Consider the following 18,590-nt stretch of genomic DNA (forward strand, 5'->3'; position numbering starts at 1 on the left):
GAGGGAGGGAGGGAGGGAGAGAGAGAGGTGTGTGCTGTGTGTTGTGTGTGTCTCGGGGAAGGGAGGGGGGCAGGGCCAGGGAAGACAGACACGTTGTGGATGTGAACAAGAAAGACACCACGGCTATGGAGCCCAAGTACCCAGGTCTGCTCTCTTTACCATCACACTGGGATGACTCCAAAACACAGCCAGGACCCTGTCAGTCCCTAACTTCCCTCCTCCCCACACAGCAAACAAGCAAAGAGCCAATGCCTCTGGTGGAAGCCCCACGGCCTTGCTGAGCCCTCTTCACTCTCGCCCAACAACCCCTGGCATCACTGGATGACTGGACCCCCCCACTGAGTGGCGGCCGCTGGGTTTACAGTGACCAAACACTTGACGTGGGCACGTTCTCAGAGAAAGGATGGGAGGGAGGCCCTGCTGTTCCCTTTGCAGTCAGGTGACGGTGACACGCCATTTGCAGACACACAGCGTGTCTGTGGAGGCCTTGCGACTGAAGCCCAGGCCTTCCGACTCCAGAGCCTGGCTCTGCTGCCTGAAGGGGCCCAACGCAGGTTTGGGAATTCTCACCTTTGACCAGTCGTAGCTGGAAGCATATGCAAATATGTTTCCATTGTGATTGAAGCAGCAAGCCGATATCGGTTGATCTAGCTGTTCCGAAGTTTTTAGTTTTGTTCTGGCATCTTTGTCCCAAAAGCTGAATCTACCATCAGATCCCACAGTTGCAAGGGTGCCATGAACAGGATGGAACGCAATTCCATTTACCTACAAATGATGGATACGTACAATGAGAAGCAGAGGCAGAGGAGGGAGGAGAAATCAGGTTCTCGCCAATGCAGACTTCCTGGTTCAGTCAGGACACAAAATGGAACAGACCGTCAGTTCAGTAGAGCTGGCGGCCCGCTGATGACAGGAGAAACTAGCCCCACTTCCTGAACCAATCAGCAGCCCAGGACTGAATCTCGTCTCTTGTTCAAAACACGAGTCAGCAGAGGTTAATAAGTATATAAACTAGTGACACCAAGGAGCGAACCTCAGGAAAATGCCTTTTTCTTTTTCAGCAAACAGCAATTTCTCGGTTTTAGCTAAGTGTATCAACTGTCTACCAGCACTCATACAGGTGGAAGTCGCTCCCCAAAACTCCTAAGCCTGCATTCAGAAACAGAGAGAACGAAGACGGTCAATATGTTCATAAAAACAGAAAACTGAAAGCTCTCACGTAAGCCATTCACCTCTGCACGCCAACACACACAATGACAGTGACCTTTTCTGACCCCACAGTGACTCAGCTACCCGCCTCCAAGTCTAGTTTCTAGACACATTCTCAGGGTTACCGTTTCTAAAGACGTACCGCGTAAATGTCCTGAGGAGCTGAAGTGTTGGTTCCGTTAGATCGATGACATTTAAAGGTGAAGTTATCTTTGGCCCTGAAACACAAAGGCCCAACTTAGTTTTCCTTTTTACAAAAAAGCCTCAAGTGAAAATCTTCAAGCTGATCAGGCCTCACTTACGGATTTGGGGGGTTGATGTAGTGAATGGCAACTCTCCCCTCAATGCTTCCCAGGGCAAAACCTGTCGGCTTGTTCTGTTTGTCTTTAAAAATAGCCACACATCGATGCTACAGTTGGGGGGAAAAAGTATATCATCACAATGTAAGCTGTAACATTCCATAACTAACGTGACTGTACACAGCTTTTACCCCATTTTCGGGTTTTGAAAGAACCAGAAACAGTATTTCTCAAATATGGTAAAGAAGATAATTTCTATTCCTCCAGTAAGCATTATTTTCCTTTTACTCAGCCACATGATTTTATGAATAAACCTCGGACCAGGTGCTTCCATCCAGGCACCGTTCTCCCTCTGCCACCCTAAAGGCCCTGCTGTCACTGCAGCGGGGCACGCGGCCCTCAGAGCCCCACCAGGTCCTTTTCTGGTGCTGGCCCCCTGGTGGGTCGGGAGAACATGTCACTTTGATTCACAGCCCACCACTGACTAGGTGAGTGCCCTCCAGCAAGTCACCCAACGTTCCAGAGCCTCTGCGTCCCCAAATAGAAAAGGGAAGTAGTGCCTGCCTGTGGAGCACGGGGGACCAAGGGTCAAGCATACAGTGGAAGCGGCCAGAACTTTCTAAACCGTGAATAAGCTACGCAAAAGGCAGACACTGCACTCGATCCAACGCTGAGTTTGAGGGCCCAAAGGAGGGTTTCCTGGACTCCACAGAAGATCCCAGAGAAACAGCCCACGGCCCAGCCTCCAGGGGCAAAGGAGCACAGATCCACATTCTTATTGTCAATCAAGAAGAGGTGCATTAAATGTGGACGCAGGGAAGGAGAGAAATGAACAGATCTGAAACCACATGCAGGGTAGAAGTGAGCTTGGTGGTTGATGAGATGGGAGAGGAGGAGGAGAGGAGGGAGAGTGAATCAAGGACGACTCCTGATTTCTGGCTTAGACTGCTAAGGGGCGGAGGTGCAGAGCACACAGGGAAGAGCAGGCTGGGGTGGTGGGGAGGGGCAGGTAAAGACTGCTCACTCGGCAAACACAGAAGCCTTCTATTCAGGCCTGGCTGCAGGTGCCAGCAACAAACACAAAATCCCTGCTCTCACTGAGTCTATGCTCTGGTCAAAGAAACAAGATGAGTAAAATCTGCACGCATGTAGATATAAGACACACACACGTATCTCTCTCTATACAGCCTGGGGAGAATGAGCAGGGAGGATCCTGAGAAGAGGTGACATGATCTGCAGAAAGTGGTCCTGGGTTTGGCACGGGATGCTCTGGGGCTGAGACATGAGGAGGATGCAAAGGAGCCGGCAGACTGGGGGTGTCCTTGTCATGAGCACAGAGGCAAGGCCTGCTGGGGATCCAAGTCTCCAGCCCACAAGGCGTACCTAAGCAACAGCAACGGCCGGCAGATGTAGAGGAGGCAGTGGCCAAGGGCAGATGCCTGGGGAACCTCAACATGCAGCAAGAACCAGCAAGGAAGACAAAGCAGCAACCAGAGAGGCAGGACGTAAGAGGCTGGCATTACAGAAACCAAGGAGAGTTTTAAGAATATGTAATAAGAACAGCAGTGAATGCTGCTGCCACGCGAAGATGAGGGTTGATGAGTACCCACTGGAGCTACTGATTAGAAAGCCATCAGTGGCCATGCCAGAAACAGTTTCAGCGGAGTAACGGGGGCAGAAGTCTCAAAGGAGGGTGAGAGATGAATGGGACGTAAGGGAACCAAGAAAGCTCACCTAAGACACTTACTTGACTTCAAAGGGAAAAAGGGACGGAGGTGGCAGAGGATGTGGGGGTCAGAAGAAGCTTGTTTCCTAGGATTGGACTTGAGCCTGGTTCAGTGCCAATGAAGTACAAGAAGAGGGGAGATGAGATACAGGAGAGAGGCAGGTGGCTGACAACCTAAGGCCCCTGAGAAGGCTCACCTAACAGCTGGGAAAAGGCAGGGAAGATGCAGGTGTAGCCAGAGTTCTAGATGCAGCAGGAGGAAGATGGGGAAGTTCCCAACCATCAGCTTCTATGTTCTCGGAGGGAGTGTCCAGGGGTCTGAAGAGAGTGAAGGAGATCTCAGAATCCGTGGCAGGTGAAGACCAAGCTAAAGACGGAAGCTGTGGATTCACAATGGAACCAATCCACCGAGGTGTGCCCCCATTCAGCAACATGCAGCGAACCCGGGGGATGTTTACAGAAAATGGTATTTACTCACTAAATATTTGTGTTTAAATTCACCCCCTTTGAATGTCGGAAAGTACAACGATTTCCGTATGTGGCCACATGGCCAGATTGCCTGCGACAAGTGCTAAACGTGAGCTTCTGGATTTGACTTGTGACTCACCTGATGCTTCAGCGGAGATTCTATCCTCCTGAACTCAGAAGGTTGGTTCTCTAACTGATAGACAATCAGTCCCCTCTCTGCAGTTGCCACCACAGCCATAGGATATATCTGGGAAACAGAGGAAAGCAGAGACATGCTTAAAGTGGACTGTACTCTTTTTTATACCGAAGTATTAGATCAATTTTTTTTAGAGTCGCGAAAAGTAAGCCTGAATTTTTTTTCAAGTTTAACAGTTCAATGATATTATCACATTTCAAGGTAACCTAGAGAAATCGTATTTGAAAGTAGAACACTCATATCTTTTTAAAAGACTCATTTTTTAAAACTACAAAGTATACATTTAGAAAATGTACTGAGAAATAGAGAAGAAATGAACATCACCTCTCTCACCCCATCAAATGATAACTGTTGTTAGCATTATGGTATGTTAACCCACGTCTTTTTTCCTGAACATTATACAGGTGTGTATATGTATGTTTCTGTATAATGCTGATCCTTCACTCAAAGCATATTTAGTGAGCACCGCCCCACGCATTTTCCAGAGAACACTAGCAGTGGCCACGTATCTAACATTCCCTCAAATGAACCCACCACAGGGTTCACTTAACCATGTCTGTCTTGTTGGCCCACTGGGTCACTTCCCATGTTTTACTATATTACAGAGAACAAAAAACATTTGCATCTTTACTTTTCTCATGATAAATTCCTAAAAGTGGAATTACTGGGGCAGTTGGTATGAAACTTCAACTTATTGCTAAACCAACAGAGAAAGTTCTTTACTTTCTATCCCGCTCACTCAGAGACAGTCACCAAAGCTCTAGCACCACACCACAAAGTTACTGCCAGTCTTCCTACAGCCACACAGTGCATTTCATTCTGGGGACAGCATGGCATGTGGCTATCTGCGTATGTTCATACAAGTGACTAAAAAAATGCGACATCTAGTTTTCTGTAATTCTGGAACATATGCAGCACAAAAATCTACAGATTTAAGATGACTGAGGCAATCCAAACTACATCCCACATCTATTACTAAAGTTTGAAGGGTTTTTACATTACCCTCTAATTGCAAGATATAATAAGGTAAGAAGTGCCTTTTTTTTTTAAAGGAAATAATTATCATTAAGTTAAAAATTCCTTACCATGTCAGCACAGTAACACCTTTCAGGGAGTTGTAAAACCATCATAGGATTTGATGATCGTGTATCCCAAAACTAAAAGACAAAAAAAAAAAAAACCCACAAAAACCCAGTAAGTGACCATTCAGAGCTAAAGTCCAAATAGTGCAAGAATAAATGCCGGGCTTCCCTGGTGGCGCAGTGGTTAAGAATCCACCTGCCAATGCAGGGGACACTGGTTCAATCCCTGGTCCAGGAAGATCCAACATGCCACGGAGCAACTAAGCCCGTGCACCACAACTACTGAGTCTGAGCGCCAGACCCGCGAGCCACAACTACTGAGCTCGTGTGCCACGACTACTGAAGCCCGTGGTCCGCCACAAAAGAAGCCACCGCAATGAGAAGCCCACGTACCGCAACGAAGAGAAGCCCCCGTGCAGCAACGAAGGCCCAATGCAGCCAAAAATAAAATTAATTGATTTTAAAAAAATAAAATAAAATAAAGGCCAATCTTGGTCAGGCGACGCAGCCCCTCAACAGTGTATTATACCTTCAAAGTCTTATCCCAGCTCCCGGTCATCACACAGCTGTAGTTTGGTGCTTTGATCCAGTGTATAGTTTTAACAGGAGCATCGTGCTTTCAAGATAAAACCAAAATACACCAAGGTGAATGTAATAATATGCTACACAGCTGTGGTTCTGGAAATTCAAAGAGAAGGGACCTTAAATACTGAGGTCACACCAAACAGAAACCAAAGGATAGTTCAGCTCTTCCCCATGACCAAAACATTCAACGTAACATCAAGAGCATGTATCTACCTTCCATTCTAACAAAATTTAATTTGATTTTAACCATAATTAACTAGCATGTGAGAGTGAAAGGGGGAGATATTCAGGAATAACTCATAGGGAACGCCACCACAGTTGTATCACTTAGATGACACGCGTTAAGAGACTGAGGGGATGCTTCTAGCACACAGTACTGCAGTCTCACGGTACGCAACACCTTCCTGAAAATGTCTGTGTCAAGAGGCTCTTCCTCACCAGGCCAGACCCTCTGGTTCCAGGTTCTCTCATCTTCCTCATTTCTGCTTTTCTTAGCAGTCTTCTCACAGAACCTGCCTGCTGTCCCGAGCAGACTGTAAAAGCTCCTGGCATGTGGAAGGGTCCCTCTTACTCACTGCTCTAACTCTACTCCTAAGGACGGTGCCTGGAGTATCACAGGCATTCATTCAATACAGACTTGTCGAATGAATGTGTGACCAAATGCAGTTGGTACAAGGCAAGCCGCACACAGGTGTCAGAATGCTGAGGATGAGCTGTACCATTTACAGGTTTTAATGCCACTAGCTCCTTATTATGCCCTCCCCATCCACACACTACGGAAGACCCATGACAGAACAATTTATGAAACACTAGTTAAAATGAGAATGTGTACAAGATTGGTGTCATTTTTGTGCTACAGAGGTTTCTGGTATATTTAAATCTAATTGATTTGGAATGGTCAAACTGCATCTTTCCTATAATAGAGAATTATTGTAATTACGGGATCATCGCAACCCTGGGCACCAGCCTTGCCCAGCCTTGCTGCACAGGGTAAGCTTTTACTACCTGTGCTATCTGTATCGCCTGGTTACTGTTGAGGTCCCACATTTTGGCAGTTTTATCACATGACGCCGTAAATACTTTGCTCCCATCCTAAAATAAAATAGAAAAAAATCTGACATTCTAAGAAAAATAAAACATCTATATGAACATCTAGGTATCAGACTGAACATACCGAGGCAGGTTTTATTTTGCAATTTTAATTTTTCCAATTATTTGGGGGCCAGAGTATTGCAAGCTACAGTATCATATACAAAACACATTTTCTGCTCTTTTTAATTGTTAATTTTTTCTGAGAGATAATATGTAAAAAGGTTAAAAAAACTTGAACAGCATTTAGAATTACAGAGTGAAAACGAAGTCTCTCCTGACCCCAGCTCGCCACTCAGAGGCAGCCATAGCCACTGGCATGTCCTCCAAGAACAGCCTTTGTACATCCTGTATCGATGTGTATTACCTACCAGGAGCCACTTCAAATTTTTTTTCTTATTTTCATCAATTTCAAGCCTTCACAAAAGTTGCAAGAATAATACAATGAATCCTCATAAACCTATCACCTAGATTCACCAACTGTAAACACTTTGCCACATTTACTGTATCTCTTTCTACCCCCCCATTCCCGCTCTGTACCACATGTACAATCATGATTATTTTTCAGCTCAGTATCTCATAGCATTCGAAAGTGCATGCAATAAAACTACACTAATTTATGATAGTCACTGGTCCAATGTAAACTATAGAACAGCTTAAAAAATTGGCAGTCACTGTATAGTGGTTTTAAAATACTCACATACAGAACTCATAAAGTAGGTTAGTCAACATGAAGCACAAGGTAATTTAAAAACAAAAAGTACTGAGTTGAAAATTCTAGACCAGCTGTCAAAAAATTTTTTTTCTTAAAGGGCCATATAGTAAATATTTTAGTCTTTGCGGGTCAAAAGGTCTCTGTTGCAACTCCTTAACTCTGCTGTTGTAGCTTGAAAGCAGCCATACACATTATGTAAATGAATGATGTGGCTGTGTTTCAAGAAAAGTTTATTCACAAAAATTGGTAATGGGTCAGATCTGGCCCATGGGCCACAATTTGCTGACCCCTGCCCTACAGTACTTCACTTCTGGTTCCACAGCTCAAAGATTTACCACTATCTTCCCCTAGCAAAAACTTCTTCCCATTTGAAGACGCCAGTTCCCCATGTGAAAGAAGAGAGAAAACCTTCTTCTCTATTAATGAAGCTATGAGGGCAACTCCACAAATCCTTGGAAAGATGATAATGTATGGAGAGGGATGCCCCGAGGCTGAGTGAAACACTGGCCCCTTAATCTCATAAAATGCCAATCCTACCAGCTGCAGGATGCCAGGCCCCAGTGGACATACTGAGACAGAGGCCAGTCTATCTAACGGCTGGGGCACGGAAACGAGGTTCCCAAGTGCTCTCGACTCAGCTCCTCTCAGGTCCACCTGCTGTGGCCAGACTGACCGTCCTCAGACTGCCAGAGAATCACCCTCACCAAGTTTTGGCTTTTATGCCTCAAGCGTTAACTGTGGCTCTTCTGTGCTTCTGTGCCTTTCCACACCTGCCTTCCTCTCCCAGGCTAGCCCCTATTCCTGTAAGCCCCTGTGAGGGAGGCTGTTAAGTGCACGGGCTCTGGAGCCAGGAAGGTCCAAGTCTGGGCTCAGCCTTTCACCCCCTATATCCCCTCAAACAAGTCTCTTAACCACCTCCCACAGGTGCCCCGCTAGTCTTTACGTGGCTGAATCTAGCTGTCACTGATTTCCACTACCTGAAATCCTTCTGTTTCTCTATGTCTGTCTTAAGAGATCATGAGTTCCATAAGCACAGGATTTGCCTACCTCGCCTACTTTGACTTCCACTGTATCCCAAGCGCTTAGCATACGATAGGTGCCAGACAATTATTTGAACTAAATAATGTTATTACCTGTTGTAAAACTATTATTATCGTCATCTTACAAGTGAAAAAACATACTCACAGAGATTAAATAACTTGGCAAAGTCAAAAAGTGGAGATACAGCCGAAATTTGAACCCAGGCCTGGAATGGATGAGACAATGCTCTAAAGCTATATAAGCAGGTGATTTACTTTTAAGATTCAGCTCAATTCTTGCCTCTTCTGTGGAGCATTCACAGCCCCCTTCCCAAACTTTATAGCTGCCTTCTGGGTTCTGTCTCCCCAGCACAGTGCATCCTGCCTCTCTCAGAACTCAGCTCACTGAATTGGAACTCTTCATGTCTATGTCTCGATGCCTCCACTAGATGGCGCACAACTCTAACGGTGATGGAGAAAGGAAATAGGCGGTACACGTCTTTGTAAAAGCCAACAGCCTGCTCAGTACCATCCCAGCAGCAGAATTCCGGTGTCAGTTAATTCTATTTCTTACCATACTTGATAAGAAACTTACAATTCTGATCTGTTAACTGATCAGTAAAGAAAGACAGGCAAAATAAATTAGAAATATTTAAAATCCATTCAAGTTGCTATTTTTCTACAGGTAAATTAAAACTAGTATTAGTCTCATAATAACCCAATCAGACATGTCAGAAATACATTTTACAGGTAACAAAAATGCTTCAGAGAAGGCTGTCAGAGCTAATGATTAAAATGGGAGCAACTCTGGCTCCTTAACCATCTCAAAATGTTTATAAATAGTAGAATCATTTCCTATTTGAAAGCTAAGTAAGATCACATAAATGTATGGTGTGAGTAGTTTGGTATTTCTCATAAAGGTAAACATATATTAATTACATATGACCCAGCAAGCCCACTATTAGATATTAATGCAAGAGGAATGAAAACTTATATTCACAGAAAATCCAATATACAAATGTTTATAGCAGCATTATTCGTAATGACCCAAAATGGGAAACAACCCAAAAGCCCTTCAGCTGGTGGATGGTGAACAAAGAGTGATACATCCATACCGTGGATTACCACTCAGCAATAAGGAAGACAAACTACTGCCAGATACAACAACCTGGATGGACCTCAAATGCATGTGCTCAAAACAGCCCAATTCAAAGGGCTTCTGTTTATGACATTCTAGTAAAGGCAGAACCACAGGGACAGAAAACATTATCAGTGGTTTCCAGGGACTGGGGGCTGAGGAGGATTTGACTACAAAGGGCAGGAGGATATCCTTGGGCTGATGGATCTCTTCTATATTTTGACCACAACTCTATGCATTTCTCAAAACTCACAGAATCATACACTAGAAAGGTTCAATTTTACTGCCTGCAAATCCCATCTAATAAAAAAAATTTGCATGAGCCTGAGGAAGGACCCTGAGGCTTAGCTTCCTCAGCACAGCTGCCCCAGACTCTCAGTCAGGCCCCTTTGTTTTCTCACTTCTGCAGGGTTCCGCCATCAGCAGAAGGGAGGAGAGAAAGGCTGGGACGTCAATCCTGGGCTCCTCCTTTAGGGAGGGGTGGGTCCTCCACAGCTGCAGCTCCTGCTGTGTGACTTCACCATCCCTGCTGGTTTCCTTGTAAATGGTACCTTCATTAAACTCCCCAATCACCCACCCACTCCCCCAAAAAGAAAAATAAAGAAGAGCTCAGAGCTGAATAAACTTGAACACACTTACTTACATTGCTGACGTTCAGGATTTGGGAGGAAAAAGACTTCCAAAAACACGAACTATTTCAGAAGTTTAATAATGGAAAAGGATTGATTCTTTCCCTAGGACTTATTTTCTGGGACAGTAATTTCTAATTTTAAAAACAACATAAGCTCATGGCACATGCAGAGGTAGGAGAGGCTTTAAAAAATTGCCTAGTCCCTTGCTCAAGGAAATATGTCAATAAATTAATGGATTTTTTAATGCAAGAAAAGCTTTCAGAGAGATTAAAGTTAACATGACTAAAGTTAACTGACTACATTATGAGTATCAATAAATTACTATATTTAAATTCAGAAACAGCACTTCTACAATGTGTATACATACTTGCTATTTGTGTTTCAGGTTATATAAAAACATATATACATTTATATACACTCTGAAAACATGAAAAAACTGAATGAAACTTACATCACTCCAGCAGACATCTAGCACAGGCCCAGTGTGCATCTGTTGGGCTTTTGGAATAGTCTGTCCACTGTCTTGAACTTCCCAGCATCGAACCTATAATAATAAAACAAATTAACACAAACAGCCAATTAATGATACATTATATGCATTTTAAGCCCTTTGCTCCAAGCCATAATCAGATAAACATAAATTTACATTATAGACACTTTTTTCCGATCAAATGAACAAACATAAAATGAATAATACTTGGCGACAGCACGGGTAAGCTGAGACTTGTACTACTGGCAGATGTGCAAATTGGTACAGCTCTTCTGGAGGATATTTATCTGAAATCCTTAAGTCTGTAACCTGTGTCTCAACTATTTCGGGACTTGAAGATTTCCCATGATGTACTTTACATGCGTTATCTGAATTAATCTCTACAACAGCTAAAGCTCTGTGAACTTACTGTCATCTCCATCTCATGAAACAGGACACGAGGCTTAACGAAGATAACTGGCCCAGGTCCCATATCTAAGAGAGTGGCAAAGCCACTATGTGTTTATCCGATTAGGAGTGCGGTTGAATGTTTCAAGATTACTCCATCAGGCCACTTGCACTCCTTTGTGAAGTGCCTCTAAACACCCTTCGCCTATTTTTCTACCAGAGTTTTTATCTTTCTTTTCATATGCTATGATTTCTTTTTGGTAAGTATAGTGTCTGTGCAGGATTTATGCTATATATCTAAAGGTGAAAAAACTTTAACATATGCCTGAAGAACATTTGCAGGATGCCTAGAAGGGAAATTTGTACATACCGTCATGGACAACTTTTATTTTCAATGAATACTACAGACCTGGGAATATACTTCAAGATACTGAACTACAGTAGGAATTTTTGAATGACGCATATGATCCTGCTTTCTTAACAAAAATCGGCACAAGAAGGGATGCCTGCCATTCAGACGGGTTCACACTCTAAACTCGGTGCTTAAAAAAAGCCATGAGTAAGCCTGAACTCTCTGCTTCACTCACTTGGAGCAAAAAAAAACAGCTAACACTAACTGTGCCGATACAAAGAGATATGCCAGAGAGAACACGCAAACATTTAAGGAGCACTTACATCGTTAGCCCACGACCCTGCAATAAGGAAGTTCCCCGGCAAGGCTGGCGGGCTAAAAGATAGACAACCAATGCTATCATCAGGAGAGGATGTTACTTCAATATCCTGGGGTGGAAAAAGTCCGTGTTAAAACGTATACATCGTCACAATTCAATTCAAAACTGCCTTCTTTCTCACTAGCACCTCATGGTGGCCTTCCCTTGTGTCAAGAGCTAAGTGAATTAGACCTTTCTTACTTTGATAAAAAGGGGGAGTGTAACTAAGCCAGTGAAAGCACTGGTGCTGCTGGATCACAAGCAGCACTCTCCAAGGCAGGCCCACTACCATGTTTCCCAGACGATGGCCCACCCGGTCACTCTTGCCCCGACGTGCTCAATCACAGCATCACCTGCCTCCCACCGCCACAGAAATTCTGAGTCAACAGTTGTGGGCTGGGCCCTAGGAACGTGCAATTTTAACAGGCATCTCGAGTGATTCCAGTGATCAGGAATGTCAGGGGGAATAGGACAATCGTCCAGGGGACACACAGTTTCTCTTTTCCAGTATCTGAGAAAGCAGCCTGGACAAAATTTCAGAGTTTTCACCCCCAAAGGAGGCTCCCAAGCCATCTGGGTTTCTCGCGCTGTCACAGCGTGGGCCCCCTGCAGTGTCTCTACAAACCCACGAAACCTTAGGCGGTACCTTCATAGGGTTGTGATTATCTGCAGCGGCGCTGCCAAACATGCTGGCTCCCCCAGTGCCAAACCCGGAGGCTGCTCCAAACAGGCTCATCTTGGCCCTAAAAAATAATGGGAAAAGTTAAGGACAGGTCCTCTCTTAAGTAATAAACAGCACTGAGAGGCAAGATAAAGACAATTAAGTTACGGAAGGGAAATAGAGCGTAAATAAATAAACGGCTTGATGTCAGGCTTCTCTCTTCTGAAGAGATCTAAATATGCGATAAGCAGAGTGCTTTTTAAAAATAAACTTTCTATTTTAGAATAGTTTTTAATGGAAATTTCTTAAGACAGAAGAGTTCCCTGGGCTTCCCCAGTGGCTCAGTGGTTAAGAAGCCGCCTGCCAACGCAGGGGACACGGGTTCGACCCCTGGTCCGGGAAGATCCCACATGCTGCGGAGCGACTAAGCCCGTGCGCCACAATTACTGAGCCTGCGCTCTAGAGCCCACGAGCCACAACTGCTGAGCCCTCGTGCCTAGAGTCTGTGCTCCGCAACAAGAGAAGCCACCACAATGAGAAGCCCGCACACTGCAACAGAGTAGCCCCCGCTTGCCACAATTTGAGAAAGCCCGCGCAAAGCAACAAAGACCCAATGCAGCCAAAAATAAATAAAATTTTTTTAAAAAAAAGAAGAGTTCCCATACACCCCACATTCAGTTTCCTTCTTAACTTTGTCACAATTAATTCACCAATATTGACACATCACAGCAGAGTATTTTTCAGTCACCAGGTAAAATATAAATTCGCTCATTTCTTTTTACACAGTTAGAGACACGCTGCTGAGCACCAGGAACACAACTGGAAACCAGCAGAAGGCCCCATTCTTCCAGCTTCCCACTTAGTGACAGTTCACTGTCTTTGTACTAATTTCTGCACTCTGGATTAGGTCAATATCTCTGCATGAAGTTACTTAGAAAAGCAACCAACCCTGGCAGCGATCGTAGGAGTTTAAAGAAAGTAATCCAGGGCTTCCCTGGTGGCGCAGTGGTTGAGAGTCCGCCTGCTGATGCAGGGGACATGGGTTCGTGCCCCGGTCCGGGAAGATCCTACATGCCACGGAGCGGCTGGGCCCGTGAGCCATGGCCGCTGAGCCTGCGCGTCCGGAGCCTGTGCTCCGCAACGGGAGAGGCCACGACAGTGAGAGGCCCGCATACGGCAAAAAAATAAAAATAAAAAAAAAGTAATCCATTTTGGTCTGCTTAAGTAGCAAAAGGTTTGGCATTATGTTTTGGACACTTGCCCAGCAAGAATCTCCCCACTTTGAGTCTTCTCCTGGGCACCATAGTCTAGTAGGCCCACCTGGGTTAGAACCATGCCTCTGCCACTCACCAGAGCTGGGACCCTAATCTCAGCAAGCCTCATTTTCCCTATTCTGCAAACATAGAGAATATTAACACCTTCTCCAGGGTTGTTCTGAGGATCAAATCAGATCATCTGTATGGAAAGCACAGCGTCTACTGCATAGTGGGTCATAAACAACTCTCCTTTTTTCCTTCCAAGGGAAAAGTCTATGTATTATAACTCTGATGCCTCACACACATTGATGCCACATTTTCGATTCTGTCATTGGTTAGTAAATTTTTACACGCAGAAGCCTACCATATCAGCTACCTCTCCCAAAGGAGGCTAGCAGCTGAGTGACAAAAGTGACTAACCCAATAACATACAGCTCACGTGACAGGAGATAACAACAGTAGCATCTCTTAAGAAGACAACATAGAATGGGAAAACTGTGAGGAATTCTGGGGAGGTATTTGAATTTCCCGAGCTTTATGAAAAGTAATCAAGTGTAGACCTACTAGGTCTATGAAAAAGCATTAGTATCTCAGAAAGCAACCTGTGCGAGGCCGTGGTGCTTGCTGACCGCCTCTGCCTCAAATGTTTGAGACGGATTTGAAACACCAGTTAACTGCACAAGCACACAAAGGAATGAAGGGCTTCTGCAGTCAAGTCCAGGAACTCCATATATGATTTGGGCACATTATTTAGCCTTCATTTTCTCATCTGTAAAAACAGACCCTGAAATCCACTTCACAGAGTTACGAAAACCAAGTGAGGTTGTACACACAGCGCCTGAAACGCCTGTCCCTTCCTCTCTTCAACCATCAAGTTGGGAGAGAGCATTTCTGCCATTAGGGACGAACTAAGGGAGAAGAACAAGGGCCATCGAGCATTACGCAGCCTACGTGGGCCACACGTTGTGCAGGACACCGAGAACCCTCTAGAAGTTCGGAAGACAAGCTTACGTCTCCAGCCTACCGAAGCGCGCGCTCCTTCCCTCCTTGTTGCACCCCAACTCTGATGGCTTCCTCGCTGCCCGTGAACAAAGCAAGCTCCTCCCAGCCCTGGAGCATTCCTACCAGCTGTTCCTCCAGCCTGGGGGGATCCGCCCTCCCCCAAACCCCCAGCTGTCTCAGTTGGAATCTTCAGGTCCCACTTCAACAGGGGCCTCCTGCGAACTTTTGAGGGTGATGATGTTTACACGACTCTATTAAACTTCCCCAAATCATCCAAATGTACACTTTAAACGGATTATTGTAAGTGACATTCAGTAAAGCTGTTAAAAGCATCTTCTTAAAGGAAGGCCCCTCCCAGAGGCTTCCCTGCCTTCCTAATGTAACACATTGGAGCCGCCATCGCATCTCCGTCTTCTTCACGGCACCTGTCCCCATCTGGAACTTGTTGGCAGTCAGTCGCCTCCCCAGGAGAGCGCCAGCTCCACCACGGCAAAGAGCAACCTGGACGCTCCCCTAAAACACACCTGGCCCTCAGCACAGCGCCTGGCACTTCACAGATACTTGCCAGGGCACCGTGTGTGCACGTGGATACTGGACTACTTGGCGGAGGGAACAGAAACAAAGAACCAGTTTCAGAGAGGGATAAATGCAACAAAGGAGATGAAACCGGTTACCATGGGGGAGACTAAAGGGGGATGGCCTTCCGCAGAAGAACGGTCCGGGAAGGTCAACGAGGTGGCGGCTTGTGTCTGATGAGAAGCCAGACGTGTGACGAGGAAGGGTAGAAGCAACAGAGGCTGCCATCCACTCTGTGACCCTTCCCGGTGCCTCGGTTTCCCCACGAGAAAAACGAGGGGGTTAGACCGGAGGTGACCCGTAAGGCCCCTTGCAGCTCTGACGTCCCTCCCAGGGGCCACTAATGGAGTTCGCCAACAGTCCTGCTCGTGCCCCAGCACCTCGCGGCGGGCCGCACTCGCCCGGGAGGACCAGGCCTCTGCGGCGCCATGGCGGCGGGGAACGCGGGGAAGAGGCACGAGGCCTACCTGAGAGTCGCGCCGCGGAGAGAAGCCGGCGGCGGGGAGCGGAAAGAGCTCGGGAACCTGCGGCCCCGCTCGGGCGCGGAGGAGGCGGTTAGCGAGGTGGCACAAACAGGAATCCCGGGAGCCTGAGGTCTTCTCACGCCGGTCGAGGAAACCGCCCTAATTACGGCGGAGACATTGCGCATGCGTCTCCGAGCTACTTCCTGTGTTGTCCGGAAGGCAGGGAAAGGAAGGAAAAGGCTCCTCCTCCCTGAAGGGAATCGCACATGCGCAGAAGCACTATTGACGCCAAGAAGAAGTCCTTGTGCCAGCAGTTTGCGGATTGGTCGAAAGTTGGCGTAGCCGACGCAGCTGTGGAGCGACTGCTCTGATAAATCCGCCGCCCCGGCTGGTGAAGGTTAGTTAACAATTTTCTCTTGTGAATGACGAGTCTAGCAAAATTACGATTGCCGCCAGTTCTTAAGGCCATCCTTCGAGAAGCTGATGGGACGCTACCTGGTTTCCTGCCCTGGCCTCCCTATTTGCGACTGGGGTATCTTGAGCCATCTGGTCTCTTTGGACTTCAGTTTCCAGCTGTGAAATGGGGATAATAATGCCTAACTTCCAGGGCTATTCTTAATTAGGTTCAAGTAAAAGTAACACAATGAAGGCCTTTTACTAAGTGTAAGGTTCCATAGGAATATTAAGGGGCTGTTATGACGCACACTTGCCAACTCCGAATATTTCAGCTGGTTGCTTTTTCCCCCTTTAAGAATGTCTGAAGGAAAAACAGGAAGGGATCTCCTGAGGTTGTGGTACATACACTGACCCTTCTCCTTTACTACTCACCGTGGGTTGCGTACCAAAAGCCTTGACATCTTCAAGGAGCCTGAGGATCCGCGGGACCTTGTTATAAAATGCAGTTTCAGAAGGTCCAGTGTGGGCCTGAGAACCCACATTTCTAGCAAACTCCCTGCTGAGGTTGCCAGGCCACGGACCGCAGTTGAGCACCGAGGATCTAGATGAGGTGTTTAGAATCATCTGGGGAAACTTTTAAAAAAACTCTGATTCCTCACCCTCAGAGATTCTGATTTAGTTGTTCTGGGGTGGAACGAGGGAATTAATATTTTTTAAAAGCTCTCCGAGTGATTCTAAAATGCAGGCAAGGTTCAGAACCTCTCGTCTAAATAATGATGGTAATAGTAATAGCTCCTTTAAGCACTGGATACTCCATCTCCTGTAATTTCTTTACCAAATGGATCATCTCATAGCATCTCTCAACTCTCAAAGCCCTCTCAAAGCTCTCTCAGTGCTTATCATATTCTGTCTCATAAGAGTGTGGGTGTATTTGCCTTGTCTAGCTTCCTAGATTTTAAACTTTGTGTCTTAAGCCCATGTATATAGCACCAAGCACAGTCTTACATATTTTGGTGTTTAATATTTGTCGAATTATATTTTCCATGCCCAAGGAATCTTCCAGAAGCCTCTGTTATGTACAATACTGGTTATTCAGCATGCTTAAAAAAAATCTTTCTGTTGTTTAGGGGTATGTAATCGACAAGCTGGTTTTGCATATACCATCAGTGGAACAATGGTAGCAGCATGTGTACCCAAATATAACAGTAACACTCCTTGACTCTTTCTAAAGAGTGTTATTTCAAACCCACACTTGTTCTCACAATGACACTATAGGTTAGGTATTATCACTATTATCCCCATTTTACAGTTGATGAAATGAAGGCCAGGTTGTAACTTCTCCCAGCTACAAAGGCAGTGAGTAGAAGTGCAATTGGGATGCAAGCAGTCTGCCCCTCAAAATATGACTTTAGAGATGGCAGTCTGTGGCTTCACCTCACTTTTTCCCTCAGAAACAAAAAGGAGGATCAAAACAATCTGTATCCATGGGTATGATTATTAAGCCAAAAGTCTAGGTGAAAATTTTTAAAAATAAGTAAAATTAAATTTTGGTCATGGCTATTATCCACATTAGTATACCCTTCTGCAGTTTTTTACACAAGGGAGTATTTATGAACAACTACACAGTTTATATTCCATTTCTAGGTAAATAGAAACTGAATGTTTGTAATTTTAGTATCAGTTCCTTTTCATTTGAAGTGATCTTTAATTCTGTTACTTTAATTAAAAAGTCCTAATATGTTGTCTTAAGGTTTTGTAAATAGCTTGGTTGCAACGAAGCACACATTAAGTGTAGCTTTACAAGGAATTGGGGGCATCCAAAGATGATAATACAAAATAGGCTCCTGTCTAGAAGTGCTCAGTCTCACACAGAAATCCTCATGGTTTCCCCAACCTCTTGTTGTGTCCCAGACTCTTCCACCCCATTCCTGAAAACAAGGACTTGAATATATATATATATTTTTTTTAATAGATGTTTTTTGGAGTATAATTGCTTTACAATACTGTGTTAGTTTCTGTTGTACAACAAAGTGAATCAGCCATATGCATACACATGTCCCCATATCCCCTCCCTCTTGGGATGAATATATTTTAAATAAATGTCCATCCAAAACAGTGGAAGGATTTGAGAGAACATAGAGCTTCTGCCAGCAGAGGGAGACCTTGGCTTGTTTTTACAAGATTTTCTTGGGACACATAACCTTTAAATGGTGAACTGAAGTCCAAACAAATGTAATGTTTCTCAGTAGTTTACTACAAAAACATCCTGTTGAAAATACTGTTTAGTATACATGTACTTGTGGCTTAGCTTTGACAGCATCTATTCTTTTCAGCACCACTGAACAGGTTATCTACATCAAACAGTTCAACTGAGACATTCATTAAGGGAAGTTATAGATAGAAATCCTGGAGTGTTTTTTGCCTATTTTGTAGAAAGTGCAATATGGGTTTCTTTTTTCATGAAATCATGACTTCTGAAATCAATTAGCA

The 18,590-nt window shown here is 45.0% G+C and overlaps 1 protein-coding gene across 1 annotated transcript in view; it reads right to left on the reverse strand.

Moving 5' to 3' along the window:
• Positions 1–15,885, reverse strand: part of RAE1 (ribonucleic acid export 1) — a 19,540-nt gene extending 3,655 nt beyond the window's left edge. Inside the window, exons 1-11 of the mRNA XM_024750320.1 lie at positions 15,708–15,885; positions 12,392–12,488; positions 11,711–11,815; positions 10,610–10,702; positions 6,571–6,657; positions 5,510–5,596; positions 4,984–5,055; positions 3,842–3,949; positions 1,512–1,618; positions 1,352–1,427; positions 571–765 (exon numbers count right to left, since the gene is read on the reverse strand). Of these exons, the coding sequence (XP_024606088.1) occupies positions 571–765; positions 1,352–1,427; positions 1,512–1,618; positions 3,842–3,949; positions 4,984–5,055; positions 5,510–5,596; positions 6,571–6,657; positions 10,610–10,702; positions 11,711–11,815; positions 12,392–12,481 (1,020 nt within the window). The 5' untranslated portion in view covers positions 12,482–12,488; positions 15,708–15,885. The remainder of the gene's footprint in view (positions 1–570; positions 766–1,351; positions 1,428–1,511; positions 1,619–3,841; positions 3,950–4,983; positions 5,056–5,509; positions 5,597–6,570; positions 6,658–10,609; positions 10,703–11,710; positions 11,816–12,391; positions 12,489–15,707) is intronic.
• Positions 15,886–18,590: the final 2,705 nt, after the last annotated feature.

This window comes from Neophocaena asiaeorientalis, unplaced genomic scaffold (assembly GCF_003031525.2).
Source record: "Neophocaena asiaeorientalis asiaeorientalis breed wild unplaced genomic scaffold, Neophocaena_asiaeorientalis_V1.1 scaffold606, whole genome shotgun sequence".
NCBI classification, from domain to species: domain Eukaryota; kingdom Metazoa; phylum Chordata; class Mammalia; order Artiodactyla; family Phocoenidae; genus Neophocaena; species Neophocaena asiaeorientalis.